Source organism: Bufo bufo, chromosome 4 (assembly GCF_905171765.1).
Source record: "Bufo bufo chromosome 4, aBufBuf1.1, whole genome shotgun sequence".
Classification (NCBI taxonomy): domain Eukaryota; kingdom Metazoa; phylum Chordata; class Amphibia; order Anura; family Bufonidae; genus Bufo; species Bufo bufo.
In genome coordinates, this window is record NC_053392.1 from 190,195,288 (window position 1) to 190,209,177 (window position 13,890).

At 40.2% G+C, this 13,890-nt stretch overlaps 1 protein-coding gene across 1 annotated transcript in view; it reads right to left on the reverse strand.

Annotated features, from left to right (window-relative positions):
- The window catches only part of SI (sucrase-isomaltase), a 359,277-nt gene that overhangs the window by 203,171 nt on the left and 142,216 nt on the right, over positions 1 to 13,890 (reverse strand). Inside the window, exons 8-9 of the mRNA XM_040428175.1 lie at positions 13,183 to 13,354; positions 7,499 to 7,598 (exon numbers count right to left, since the gene is read on the reverse strand). Coding sequence (XP_040284109.1) covers positions 7,499 to 7,598; positions 13,183 to 13,354 — 272 coding nt within the window. The remainder of the gene's footprint in view (positions 1 to 7,498; positions 7,599 to 13,182; positions 13,355 to 13,890) is intronic.

A 13,890-nucleotide genomic window follows, 5' to 3' on the forward strand; every position in this document is an offset into this window, starting at 1 on the left:
CAGTACAGTCTGCGGGCCTGACACACACTGGCAGGTCACGGCAATTATATTACAGAGGAAAAATTAAATGAATTTTTTATCTGCAAGGTGCTGTGCCACCCTATATGAGTGGTGGGCAGTGGGCACAGTACAGTCTGTGGGCCTGACACTCACTGGCAGGCAACTGCAATTATATTACAGAGGAAAAATTAAATGACTTTTTTATCTGCAAGGTGCTGTGCCACCCTATATGAGTGGTGGGCAGTGGGCACAGTACAGTCTGTGGGCCTGACACTCACTGGCAGGCAACGGCAATTATATTACAGAGGAAAAATTAAATGACTTTTTTATCTGAAAGGTGCTGTGCCACCCTATATGAGTGGTGGGCAGTGGGCACAGTACAGTCTGTGGGCCTGACACTCACTGGCAGGCAACTGCAATTATATTACAGAGGAAAAATTTAATGACTTTTTTATCTGCAAGGTGCTGTGCCACCCAACATAAGTGGTGGGCAGTGGGCACAGTACAGTCTTTGGGCCTGACACACACTGGCAGGCAACTGCAATTATATTACAGAGGAAAAATTAAATGACTTTTTTATCTGCCACCCTATATGAGTGGTGGGCAGTGGGCACAGTACAGTCTGTGGGCCTGACTCACACTGGCAGGCAACTGCAATTATATTACAGAGGAAAAATTAAATTAATTTTTTATCTGCAAGGTGCTGTGCCACCCTATATAAGTGGTGGGCAGTGGGCACAGTACAGTCTGTGGGCCTGACACACACTGGCAGGCAACTGCAATTATATTACAGAGGAAAAATTAAATGACTTTTTTATCTGCAAGGTGCTGTGCCACCCTATATAAGTGGTGGGCAGTGGGCACAGTACAGTCTTCGGGCCTGACACTCACTGGCAGGCAACTGCAATTATATTACAGAGGAAAAATTATTTGAATTTTTTATCTGCAGGTCCTCAACCAAAATTTTTTCGATGGTCAGCTCAGCACCAGGCCCTCAACCTTAATTTTTTCAATGGTTAGCTCAGCAGCAGGCACTTTCCCCTAATGTTTTAGAGAGTCAGCTCAGCAGCAGACCCTCACCCCTAATGTGTTAGATGGTCAGGTCAGCAGCAGACCCTCGCCAACAATGTTTTAGATGGTCAGCTCAGCAGCAGGTCCTTGCCCATAATGTTTTAGATGGTCAGCTCAGCAGCAGGCCCTCGCCCAGAATTTTTTCCATGGTCAGATCAGCAGCAGGCCCTCGCCCATAATGTTTTAGACAGTCAGCTCACCAGCAGACCCTCAACCATAATTTTTCAAGGGTGTGTATTGGAGTGCCGGTTCCTAATTTTTGGCAGCCCTTTCACTTAGTGCATAGGCTTTATGAGTGTAGGAGTCCCACTACCTGAACAATTGTACTACAATGTGAATAAGGCCCTCCTTTATGTGATATACAGGTTGTATTGGAGTGCCTCTTCCTTGTAATTTTTGGCAGCACTTGCACTATTATTGTCAGTCTGTAAAAGTGGCGTACTACTCGGACAACATTGTTCCCAGCAGCGACCTGGGAGTCCGAGATGCATCCAGACATCCTCCCCATGCTGTTCCCGAACCATTTCAGTGTTGTTTCCATCAATTTCTGACCTTTTCCTATGAACCAGACACCCTCCCCTCTTCAGAGCAGGGGTTGTCTGGTTTAATAGTCGGGTTCTCCCATTGACTTCCATTGACTCTGTAGAGCACCTGAGCATCCCAAAGTGTTCTACTCGAGCACCCGAGCTCCCGAACACTTTGGTACTCAATCAACACTAGAGCGGACGTAAATTAACCTGTTCCGGACACATGATGTACCGGTATGGCATGATGTCCCGATACTTAAGGATACATGACGTACCGGTACATCATGTGTAGTTCCGATCACTGCCGCCCAGCGGGCGGTGATCGGAACAAGGTGCCTGCTCAAATCATTGAGCAGGCACCCGAGGACAATGCGCCTGTGAAACCCCCTTGTCAATTCAGACCTGCGATTTGCGGCTTTTACAGGTTGCGGCGGTGCCATCGGGTTCCCGTGTGGCTGTAGGGGGGACCCGATGGCATGAAAGGCAGCGCGGTGCCTTCCTTAGGCATCGGAGCTGCTTTCCTCTGACGAGCCTGTGAGATCCAGCCCCCTGGATCTCAAAGGCCGGAAGCTGTATGAGTAATACACACTGTATTACTCATACAGCCAATGCATTCTAATACAGAAGTATTGGAATGCATTGTAAAGTGGATTAGACCCCCAAAAGTTGAAGTCCCAAAGTGGGACAAAAAACAAAGTGAAAAAAAAGTTGAAAAAATAAACAAAAACGTCAATTTCCCCCAAAATTTGGCAAAAAAAGTTGATATATTAGTTATCACCGCGTCCGTATCGACCGGCTCTATAAACATATCACATGACCTAACCCCTCAGATGAACACCGTAAAAAATAAAAAAATAAAAACTGTGCTAAATAAACAATTTTTTTGTCACATTACATCACAAAAAGTATGACAGCAAGCGATCAAAAAGTCATATGCCCACCAAAATAGTACCAATCTAACCGTCACCTCATCCCGCAAAAAATGAGCCCCTACCTAAGACAATCGCCTAAAAAATATAAAAAAACAATGGCTCAGAATATGGAGACACTAAAATATATATTTTTTTGTTTTAAAAAATTTGTTATTGCGTAAAACTTAAGTAAATTTAAAAAAGTATACATATTAGGTATAGCTGCATCCGTAATAACCTGCTCTATAAAAATATCACATGACCTAACCCCTCGGATGAACACCGTGAAAAAACGTAAAAAAAATTTTTTGTCACCTTATATCACAAAAAGTGTAATGGCAAGCAATCAAAATGTCATACGCACCCCAAAATAGTGCCAATCAAACCATCATCTCATCCCGCAAAAATCATACCCTACCCAAGATAATTGTCCAAAAACTGAAAAAAACTATGGCTCTCAGACTATGGAAACACTAAAACATGATTTTTTTTTGTTTAAAAAATGAAATCTTTGTGTAAAACTTACATAAATAAAATAATAGTATACACATTAGGTATCTCCGCGTCCGTGACAACCTGGTATATAAAAATATCACATGATCTAACCTGTCAGATGAATGTTGTAAATAACAAAAAATAAAAACTGTGCCAAAACAGCTATTTCTTGTTACCATGCCTCACAAAAAGTGTAATATAGAGCAACCAAAAATCATATGTACCCTAAACTAGTACCAACAAAACTGCCACCCTATCCTGTAGTTTCTAAAATGGGGTAACTTTTTTGGAATTTCTATTCTAGGGGTGCATCAGGGGGGGCTTCACATGGGACATGGTGTCAAAAAACCAGTCTAGCAAAATCTGCCTTTCAAAAACCGTATGGCATTCCTTTCCTTCTGTGCCCTGCCGTGTGCCCGTACAGCAGCTTACGACCACATATGGGGTGTTTCTGTAAACTACAGAATCAGGGCCATAAATATTGAGTTTTGTTTGGCTGTTAACCATTGCTTTGTAACTGGAAAAAAATTATTAAAATGGAAAATTTGCCAAAAAAGTGAAATTAAAAAAATTGTATCTCGATTTTCCATTTATTCTTATGGAACATCTAAAGGGTTAACAAAGTTTGTAAAATCAGTTTTGAATACCTTGAGGGGTGTAGTTTCTAAAATGGGGTCACTTTTTGGGAGTTTCTACTCTAGGGGTGCATCAGGGGGGCTTCAAATGGGACATGGTGTCAAAAAACAGTCCAGCAAAATCTGCCTTCCAAAAAATGTATGGCATTCCTTTCCTTCTGCGCCCTGCCATGTGCCCGTACAGCGGTTTAAGACCACATATGGGGTGTTTCTGTAAACTACAGAATCAGAGCCATAAATATAGAGGTTTTTTTTGCTGTTAACCATTGCTTTGTAACTGGAAAAAAATTATTAAAATGGAAAATCTGCCAAAAAAGTGAAATTTTGAAATTGTATCTCTATTTTTCATGAATTCTTGTGGAACACCTAAAGGGTTAAAAAAGTTTATAAAATCAGTTTTGAATACCTTGAGGGGTGTAGTTTCTAAAATAGGGTCACTTTTTTGGAGTTTCTACTCTAGGGGTGCATCAGGGGGGCTTCAAATGGGACATGGTGTCAAAAAACCAGTCCAGCAAAATCTGCCTTCCAAAACCGTATGGCATTCCTTTTCTTCTGCGCCCTGCCATGTACCCGTACAGCGGTTTAAGACCACATATGGGGTGTTTTTGTAAACTACAGAATCAGAGCCATAAATATTTAGTTTTTTTGGGCTGTTAACCCTTGCTTTGTAACTGGAAAAATAAAAATAAGATGGAAAATCTTCCAAAAAAGTGAAATTTTTTAAATCTTATCTCTATTTTCCATTTATTCTTGTGGAACACCTAAAGGGTTAACAAAGTTTCTAAAATTGGTTTTGAATACCTTGAAGAGTGTAGTTTCTAAAATGGGGTCACTTTTTTTGGAGTTTTGGAGTTTTGTTTGGCTGTTAACCCTTGTTTTGTAACTTGAAAAAAATGATTAAAATGGAATTTCTTCCAAAAAAGTGAAATTTTGAAATTGTATCTCTATTTTCCATTTATTCTTGTGGAACACCTAAAGGGTTAGCAAAGTTTGTAAAAATCTGTTTTGAATACCTTGAGGGGTGTAGTTTCTAAAATGGGGTCACTTTTTGGGAGTTTCTACTCTAGGGGTACATGAGGGGGCTTCAAATAGGACATGGTGTGAAAAAACCAGTCCAGCAAAATCTGCCTTCCAAAAAATGTATGGCATTCCTTTCCTTCTGCGCCCTGCCGTGTGCCCGTACAGCTGTTTACGCCCACATATGGGTGTTTCTGTAAACTAAAGAATCAGAGCCATAAATATTGAGTTTTGTTTGGCTGTTAACCCTTGCTTTGTAACTGGAAAAAAAATATTAAAATGGAAAATCTGCCAAAAAAGTGAAATTTTGAAATTGTATCTCTATAACACCTAAAGGGTTAACAAAGTTTGTAAAATCAGTTTTGAATACCTTGAGGGTTGTAGTTTCTAGAATGTGGTAAATTTTGTGTGGTTTCTATTATGTAAGCCTCACAAAGTGACTTCAGACCTGAACTGGTCCTTAAAAAGTTGTTTTTTGAAAATTTCTGAGAAATTTCCAAGATATGCTTCTAAAATTCTAAGCCTTGTAACGTCCCCCAAAAATAAAATGTCATTCCCAAAATGATCCTAACATGAAGTAGACATATGGGGAATGTAAAGTAATAACTATTTTTGTAGGTATTACTATGTATTATAGAAGTAGAGAAATTGAAACTTGGAAATTTGCAAGTTTTTCCAAATTTTTGGCAAATTTGTTTTTTTTAATAAATAAAAAAGATTTATTTTTTTTTTACTCCATTTTACCAGTGTCATGAAGTACAATATGTGACGAAAAAACAATCTCAGAATGGCCTACAGAAGTAAAAGCGTTTTAAAGTTATCACCACATAAAGTGACACTGGTCAGATTTGCAAAAAATGGGCTGGTCCTTAAGGTGAAAATGAGCCTGGTCCCTAAGGAGTTAAAGTACAATTTACACGACTCTCTGAACTGAATGAAATTATCCCTTCCTCCCGAAAATCTGTCTGGAAATGCAACCTTAGGTTCAGGACAGGCCTGGTAACTACTACTGGCACCAGCAGCCTATAATCCCTGAATCTGCGTGCAGAGGTCAGCTACCTCTATAGACAGACCCTGAAATTGTCTAGCCAGTGCAGCCATTGGATCCATAGCCTCACTGACACAAACAAAAAATGACGGTTTGTGGCAGTTGATAATGTCACGGCACGGTGTGGGTAGTAAACTCCACACCGAATACATGAGGGAAGGGAAAAGGTACTGGGCCTGGAAACTAGGAAAAGGGGGAAGGTCACCACCTAGTGAATCCATAAACCAAGCCCTGACTACTATCAGTATGAACAGACCTCGATGGTAGGGATGTTTATACACAGTAACCTAGAGCCCTATCTGACCCTAAAGGGCCCTGGAAATAGTGTCAGGACAAAAGATGACCTGTTCCTTCCCAGCTGAAGGAACAGAAAACTCCCTCAGGCCTAATACCAAAAGATAGGGGAATACAACAAACTAGAAATAGCGAAAATACACTTAAATCTGAAGTATGCGGACGAGCAGGAACTCAGTGGAGAAACAAACACCAGCACTTCCACAACCAGAAAGGAGCTATTAACTGCATAGGATAATGGGTGAGACCAGACTAAATAGAGTAGTTGGAATGACCGCTTAAGCTAAACCTGAGACAAGAGGTGTGGTCATAACCAGCAACAACACAGAAACAAGTGAAACCAAAGAGGCTGTCAGAACACATCACTTGCAGCCAGTCTCTTAGATCTTCTGACCCCTGTCATTGGAGTGACCGTGGCAGATGACTTCTAGATACAGAAGCAGGCCAACTCGTATCCTCTTTCCCCAGGAACCTGCCTTCTTGAAGTTGTTGCAGGGACCCTCATAATCAATCATTTTGAGCATCTTATTGCTGTCTGCCGCAATGTGAGCAGGTAGTATTTGCATGTTGTTCCATAGTGGGCCCCCAGAATATAATTTTACCAGTGTGCGCTAGGCACCCCAGTCCAACGCTGTAAGTGAACATATAACTAAACCAATATACGTATACAAATTAGATCAAAATATTATGGTTCATCTAACCCCTGTCGATATACAGTATATCATGCAGGGTTGCTCCTGCTCTAGTTTATCCTGCTCATACAAATATGACATGGACAGCCACTCATTTCAGTGGGCCTCATGTAATACTACAATCAACAGAAGGAGAAATGTATGGCTGGCCATAACCTTCTCTGATAGTAAGAGAAGTTTGAGCAGCCAAGCTGGCTTTTTCTCTGAAAGAGAGTTATTGGTAATACCCGTTTCATTTCAGAATTATAGGTACAATTAATAAACATGTAAAAATAATATAACTAATAGCAATTAAACTTAATTGAATAGGCAGAATAGACACAAATTTTAGATATTAATTTCAGAGGATATTTTATGTAATATACAATATATCTCATTTTAAGGCCTCATGCACACGACCGTGGTGTGTTTTGCGGTCCGCAAATCGAGGATCCGCAAAACACGGATGGCGTCCATGCGCGTTTCGCAATTTGCGGAATGGCACGGACAGCCTTCAATAATAATGCCTATTCTTGTCCGCAAAGCGCGGACAAGAATAGGACATGTTATATTTTTTTAGCGGGGCCACGGAACGGAGCAACGGATGCGGACAGCACACGGAGTGCTGTCCGCATCTTTTGCGGCCCCATTGAAGTGAACGGGTCCGCATCCGAGCCGCCAAAATGGTGGCTCGGATGTGGACCCAAACAACGGCCGTGTGCATGAGGCCTAATGGTAATATATTTTACAACAAATACCATAATAAGGAGCACAGGGGCTATGAAAATGTATTGTAATAGAGATTGATTTAACATTATAAAGTACTTGCCCATTGCATTGCTGTTCATTAAAAAGACACCAAAGGATGCTCCTGTTTCATCCTCCAAACAGAGGAAAAATGTCTGTGCACCATATAAATTGAATCCATCCTACAAAATAAGCAGCACAATATAGTATTTTAGTGTAAACAGTAGATGCAAACCTTGGTTCATTACATACAATGGGGCCCTTTATCAATAGCATTGTAGGATGCATGCACTTAGGTGAATGAAAATGGAACAAGTGGAATGATAATTTTGTTGCAACTCTCTACTCATGTTAGACTAAGGGCCCTATTAAACTGCCAAATTTTTGGCCAATCATCAAGAACGAGTGTTCATGCAAATGCTCATTCCTAGTAATTGTACCTTAGAATCAAGCAGCTAATCAGCCGATGAGCAAACAAATGCTCATTTGGAGGCTGATGGGCAACTTTTATCAGGGGAAATGCTCCTTTAACCCAACTCCCTTCTTTTAATGTTCACTCTGTGTGTCAACTCTTTGTCCAACCTTTAAGTAGCCATCATCTACTGTTCACCACACCCTGTCACTTGGCTCCTTCCACCACTACCTGGCTCTTAACTTTCCTCTCAACTGACATCTCCACTATCATCCTGGGGAACTTCAACATCCACATTGGCACACACTATTTGGCTACCTCCATACTCCTATTTCTCACTTTCTCCTTTGACCTCTAACACATCCACCCAAAAAGAACACATACAGTACATAGAAACATAGAAACATAGAATGTGTCGGCAGATAAGAACCATTTGGCCCATCTAGTCTGCCCAATATATCTGAATCCTATTAATAGTCCCTGGCCCTATCTTATATGAAGGATAGCCTTATGCCTATCCCATGCATGCTTAAACTCCTTCACTGTATTTGCAGCTACCACTTCTGCAGGAAGGCTATTCCATGCATCCACTACTCTCTCAGTAAAGTAATACTTCCTTATATTACTTTTAAACCTTTGCCCCTCTAATTTAAAACTGTGTCCTCTTGTGGTAGTTTTTCTTCTTTTAAATATGCTCTCCTCCTTTACCGAGTTGATTCCCTTTATGTATTTAAAAGTTTCTATCATATCCCCTCTGTCTCTTCTTTCTTCCAAGCTATACATATTAAGGTCCTTTAACCTTTCCTGGTAAGTTTTATCCTGCAATCCATGTACTAGTTTAGTAGCTCTTCTCTGAACTCTCTCTAGAGTATCTATATTCTTCTGGAGATATGGCCTCCAGTACTGCGCACAATACTCCAAGTGAGGTCTCACCAGTGTTCTGTACAGCGGCATAAGCACTTCACTCTTTCTACTGCTTATACCTCTCCCTATACATCCAAGCATTCTGCTGGCATTTCGTGCTGCCCTATTACATTGTCTTCCCACCTTTAAGTCTTCTGAAATAATTACTCCTAAATCCCTTTCCTCAGATACTGAGGTCAGGACTGTGTCAAATATTCTATATTCTGCCCTTGGGTTTTTACGCCCCAGGTGCATTATCTTGCACTTATCCACATTAAATTTCAGTTGCCAGAGTTCTGACCATTCTTCTAGTTTTCCTAAATCCTTTTCCATTTGGCGTTTCCCTCCAGGAACATCAACCCTGTTACATATCTTTGTGTCATCAGCAAAAAGACAAACCTTACCATCGAGGCCTTTTGCAATATCACTTATGAAGATATTAAACAAAATTGGTCCCAGTACAGATCCCTGTGGAACCCCACTGGTAACATGACCTTGTTTTGAATGTTCTCCATTGACTACAACCCTCTGCTGTCTGTCACTCAGCCACTGCCTAATCCACTCAACAATATGGGAGTCCATGCTCAATGACTGCAGTTTATTGATAAGTCTTCTATGTGGGACAGTGTCAAAAGCCTTACTAAAATCTAGATATGCAATGTCTACTGCACCTCCACCGTCAATTATTTTAGTCACCCAGTCAAAAAAAATCTATAAGATTTGTTTGACATGATCTCCCTGAAGTAAACCCATGTTGTTTTTCATCTTGCAATCGATGGGATTTTAGATGTTCCACAATCCTATCCTTTAATAGGGTTTCCATTAATTTGCCTACTATTGATGTCAGACTCACTGGTCTATAGTTGCTCGATTCCTCCCTACTACCTTTCTTGTGAATGGGTACGACATTTGCCAATTTCCAATCTTCCGGGACGACTCCTGTTACTAATGATTGGTTAAATAAATCTGTTAACGGTTTTGCCAGCTCACCACTAAGCTCTTTTAATAATTTTGGGTGTATCTCATCAGGCCCCTACATAAACTTATTTTCATCCACCTCTGCTCTCTGTGTAATCTCAGACTCTCCTCTATATTTTTCCAACCCCAATCTTCTTAAATTGTTTCCCAGTATCTCTATAACTGCTCCTCCAGTCCAGAAACTACCCTTGTAGGACTATAAAATATCTTGATAGCCACACACTCTCTATCTCAATTTTACCACTCTCCACCATATCTTCTATTCATGAAGCAGACTCAGCCACTGCTTTCTATAACATCACAATTACAGTACTTCAGCTCTTGACTTCTCTCATTCTTCTCACACACAACAAAACAGACATCCCTGGCGCACAAATCTGAAAAAAACTGAGGCAGGCTTTCAAAGTTGCAGAACAATGCTTGAAGTAAACCCATTCTAAGCAATACTTCACTATATACGTACAAACAAGCAGTTTTCAGCTTTACATCTGCATACCTCTTCAAAACAACACTACAGCCATATTCATACTGTATCTTCTTTGTCCCATAACCCCAAACAATTATTTAAAACGTTTAGCTCCATACTCTGTCCCTCATCTCAGCAGAGGACTTTGACTCAATCTCAAACAAATTATGAACATAAAAAAATAATAATCAGCCAATGGTTGCCACAAACCCTCTACACAACTGCTCTGTGCTCTTCTCACATAACCTGATTCTTCGCTGTCATTGAGAAAAGGTTTTCCACCCTATCTTCCAAATCAAATCTCACCAACTGTGCCCTTTACCCAGTCTCATCGCACCATATCCTTAACCAAGGCATCTTCCATTCTTATTATAAACATGCCACCACCACAAAAAGCCTCAAGAAGCCTTTCCTTGACCCACCCTCTCTTATCTAGCTACTGCCCCATATTGATACTACCATTTGTTTCAAACCTCCTAAAACAACATGTCCACCTTGAACTGCTCTTCCATTTCTCATTCACTCACTTTTTGACTAACTACAATCTTATCACTAAGGATCTGTTAGCTATCAAAATCTAAACCTCACTTCTCTGTGCTCTTCCTTCTAGACCTGTCCTCTGCCTTCAACACAGTCAACCATTCCCTTCTTTTGCACACTTTCTGATCCCTTGGTATCAGAGACTTTGCCCTCTCTTGGATCACTTCATACTTCACCAACTAAATGTTTAGTGTCTCCCATTCACACACCACCTCCTCATCACACCCTTTCTTTGTCAGTGTCTTCTGTCCTGGGACCCTTACTTTTCTCCATCTATACCTTTGGCTCTGACAGTTCATAGAATTACAAGGCTTTCAGTAATATTTCTTTGCTGATGATGCTGAAATCTACTTTACTAGCCTAGATGTCACATCTCTGCTATCCAGAATCCCAGCAGATCTATTAGCTATAACTAGAGGTGAAACTTGAAGATCCTTGGCCCCAGTGCAAAATCTGTAACAGGGCTCCCCTCTACGTGCTTTCTGTAATGCTGGTGTCTTCTTATATAACAGAATAGGTTTTGGGGCCCCCAAGGCTACTGGGCCCAGTAGCAACTGCTACCTCTGCACCCCCTATAGCTACTCCCATTGCTATATTCTCATTTTCCTCCCACCAGATTTTAAAACTTAACATGGAGAAAACCAACTTCATAATCTTTTCCCCATTTCACTCAGCCACCAGACCAATGACAGCTAATATCTCTACACTTTCTCCAGTCTTACAAGTCCACTGCTTTGGGATAATATTTTATCCCAAATCAAAAGCATTTAATGTATTTGCTCCTTCCTTAACCCTGACTCAACATAAATGCTGCTATATGCTCTCATCATCTGCCACCTAGACTGCTGCAAAATGATCTTCTGGCCCCTCCAGTCTGATAGTCGTGTGCCCTCTATCCTCAACTTTGCTTGCAGATCAATTCACCACTCTCATTTTTCTTTACCTCTACCCCTCTGCCAATCTCTACACTGTTTCGCCATTGACCAGCAAGTTCAGATAAAAATGCTAACAACTACATAGAAGAATATCCACAATCTGTCCCCACCTTACATTTCTGACCATTCATCATATTCTGGCCTCACAAGACTTTCTTTTATGCCCCCCTTTTGAGTGTTCCTCCTAAACATTCATCAACAACCTGAAAACTCTCCTCTTTACCATACCTTGTAATCTACAATAAACCCAGCTGCCACTAGACAGTCATATAAGACTACTGTCACCTACTGTCTTCTTCCCTTGTAAATTGTCAGCCCTTCTGGGCAGGCTTATCTCCTCCTTCTCTGTACTATTCTGTTAATAAACTCATACATATTGTACTTATTTTCTATATGTATACCCCCTTTTAATACCTACAGCACCCTAGACTTATGAGTAATAAGAAAAAGAAGAAGAGGGTAAAGAAGAAAAGGTGGAGCCAACAGAATTCAACGAAATAAACGTTTTCTGAATCCATTGCCTCACATTACAAAGTATTAGTAGAAGTCTAGAAGTCTATTTTTCCCCAGCTGTAATCTCTCTCTCTTTCTCCCCAAATTCTCTAAATTGAATCACCTGAAATTCTGATAAAATCAGAATTTTTCTAAAAAAAAGTGGATTGAAATCTAATTCTATAGGATCAATTAACTTATCTCTAGTAGGGACTGATAACAGAGCCTAAATTGGAGGGTAGTTTTTTTTTTAATATTAAGCTTGAGCCTGGTATCCAAAATATTCAAGCAAATTTACCAATAGTGTAGCACAGTAAATGCTTCTCACCTGCACCTTTCCCTATAATACTCACAGAGGCAGGTGTAAATCAGGCACCTCAGACACAGTAGACACCAAAATTTGGAGGAATTGTGGCGTCTACTGTGTCTGAGGTACCTGATTTCTACCTGCCCCTGTGAGTATTATAGGGAAAGGTGCAGGTGAGAAGCATTTACTGTGCTACAACACTATTGGTGTGCTTTTCCTACAGGAGCTGTAGTGGAAAGAGGGATTTTTGGAGTATACGGCATCCCACTAGTGCTTGCATAATTGGAAGATCTTTCTGAGAGAGGAGTAATTAGTGAAAAATTGTGCGGACCCGAAAAAACGCAGATTCTAGGCACAGACATATTAGTATTAAATATATTGTCTTTTGTCATTGCTGAATAATCCCAAATTACCAACAACCTTTTTCATGTAATTTCTTAAATTACACAGCCAGAATAATTTCTCCACTTTGGAGTATTCATTTCAATATACACTAATGAGCGATATATAATTTATCCTACAATAGTTTTACAAGCTTTAATGTACAATAAGCCTTTCTAAGACTTCACTTTATAATTACTTATTAAAAGCTGCACATTTGCAGAGTTGCTTGGGTACATTGCTTTACTTATGATTACTAAATGCAAGCTTACATTTAAACCGAGATACTGTAAACATGAGGTGTAATGAGCTTGTAATCATTAAATAAGGGATTATAAGAATAAGCACTTACTCCGTTGGGAAACCAATCTCTGGTAAATATAGGCCACCTTCTCCAGTTCATATCATGCTTATATTGTCGGTGAACATGTTCGCCTAAGCCATAAATATTGCTGCTAGGTAGTTTGATGGACAATTGTAAGTATTGGTCAGCGTAAATGAGTGGTCCTATGGTAGTATCAAATCTGGTGAAGCAGAGAAGATTTTATTATTTTATTTGTATGGGATGACATTATAGCAACTGCAAACAATAGTTTGTTATAAACATCATGCATTTGTGTTATTTGTTTCTGAACATAAGGGCTTATCTAATCATTGTACCACTTAAATATGAGAGCTGATGCCAAAAAAAACAGCTTCTGCTGGGGAAATGTAATACTGTAAACGAAATAGGATCCATCACTCCGGAAAATAGACAATCTAAATGATCCAAGAGTCAGGCCAGATGATTATGCAGGAACCTGACTCTGCAATCAAGGAGAGGAAGGGGTTTTTCAAGGAAGCATGAGGAGCAAGCGTGTACAGAGTGGCTTGGGCCCACCCTTGGTACACTTAACTGCATAAAATTATGTTTTCTCCCCTAATAAAGCAATGTATTGGTAAATGAAAGGCATCATTGCATTCAGCTGAGCTAGTCCTACAATGCATATGCCTGGTTTAACAGTGAATTTCCTGCAAAACAGACTCTTTTATGCAAGGTTAAAAACTACCAAGCATCTAT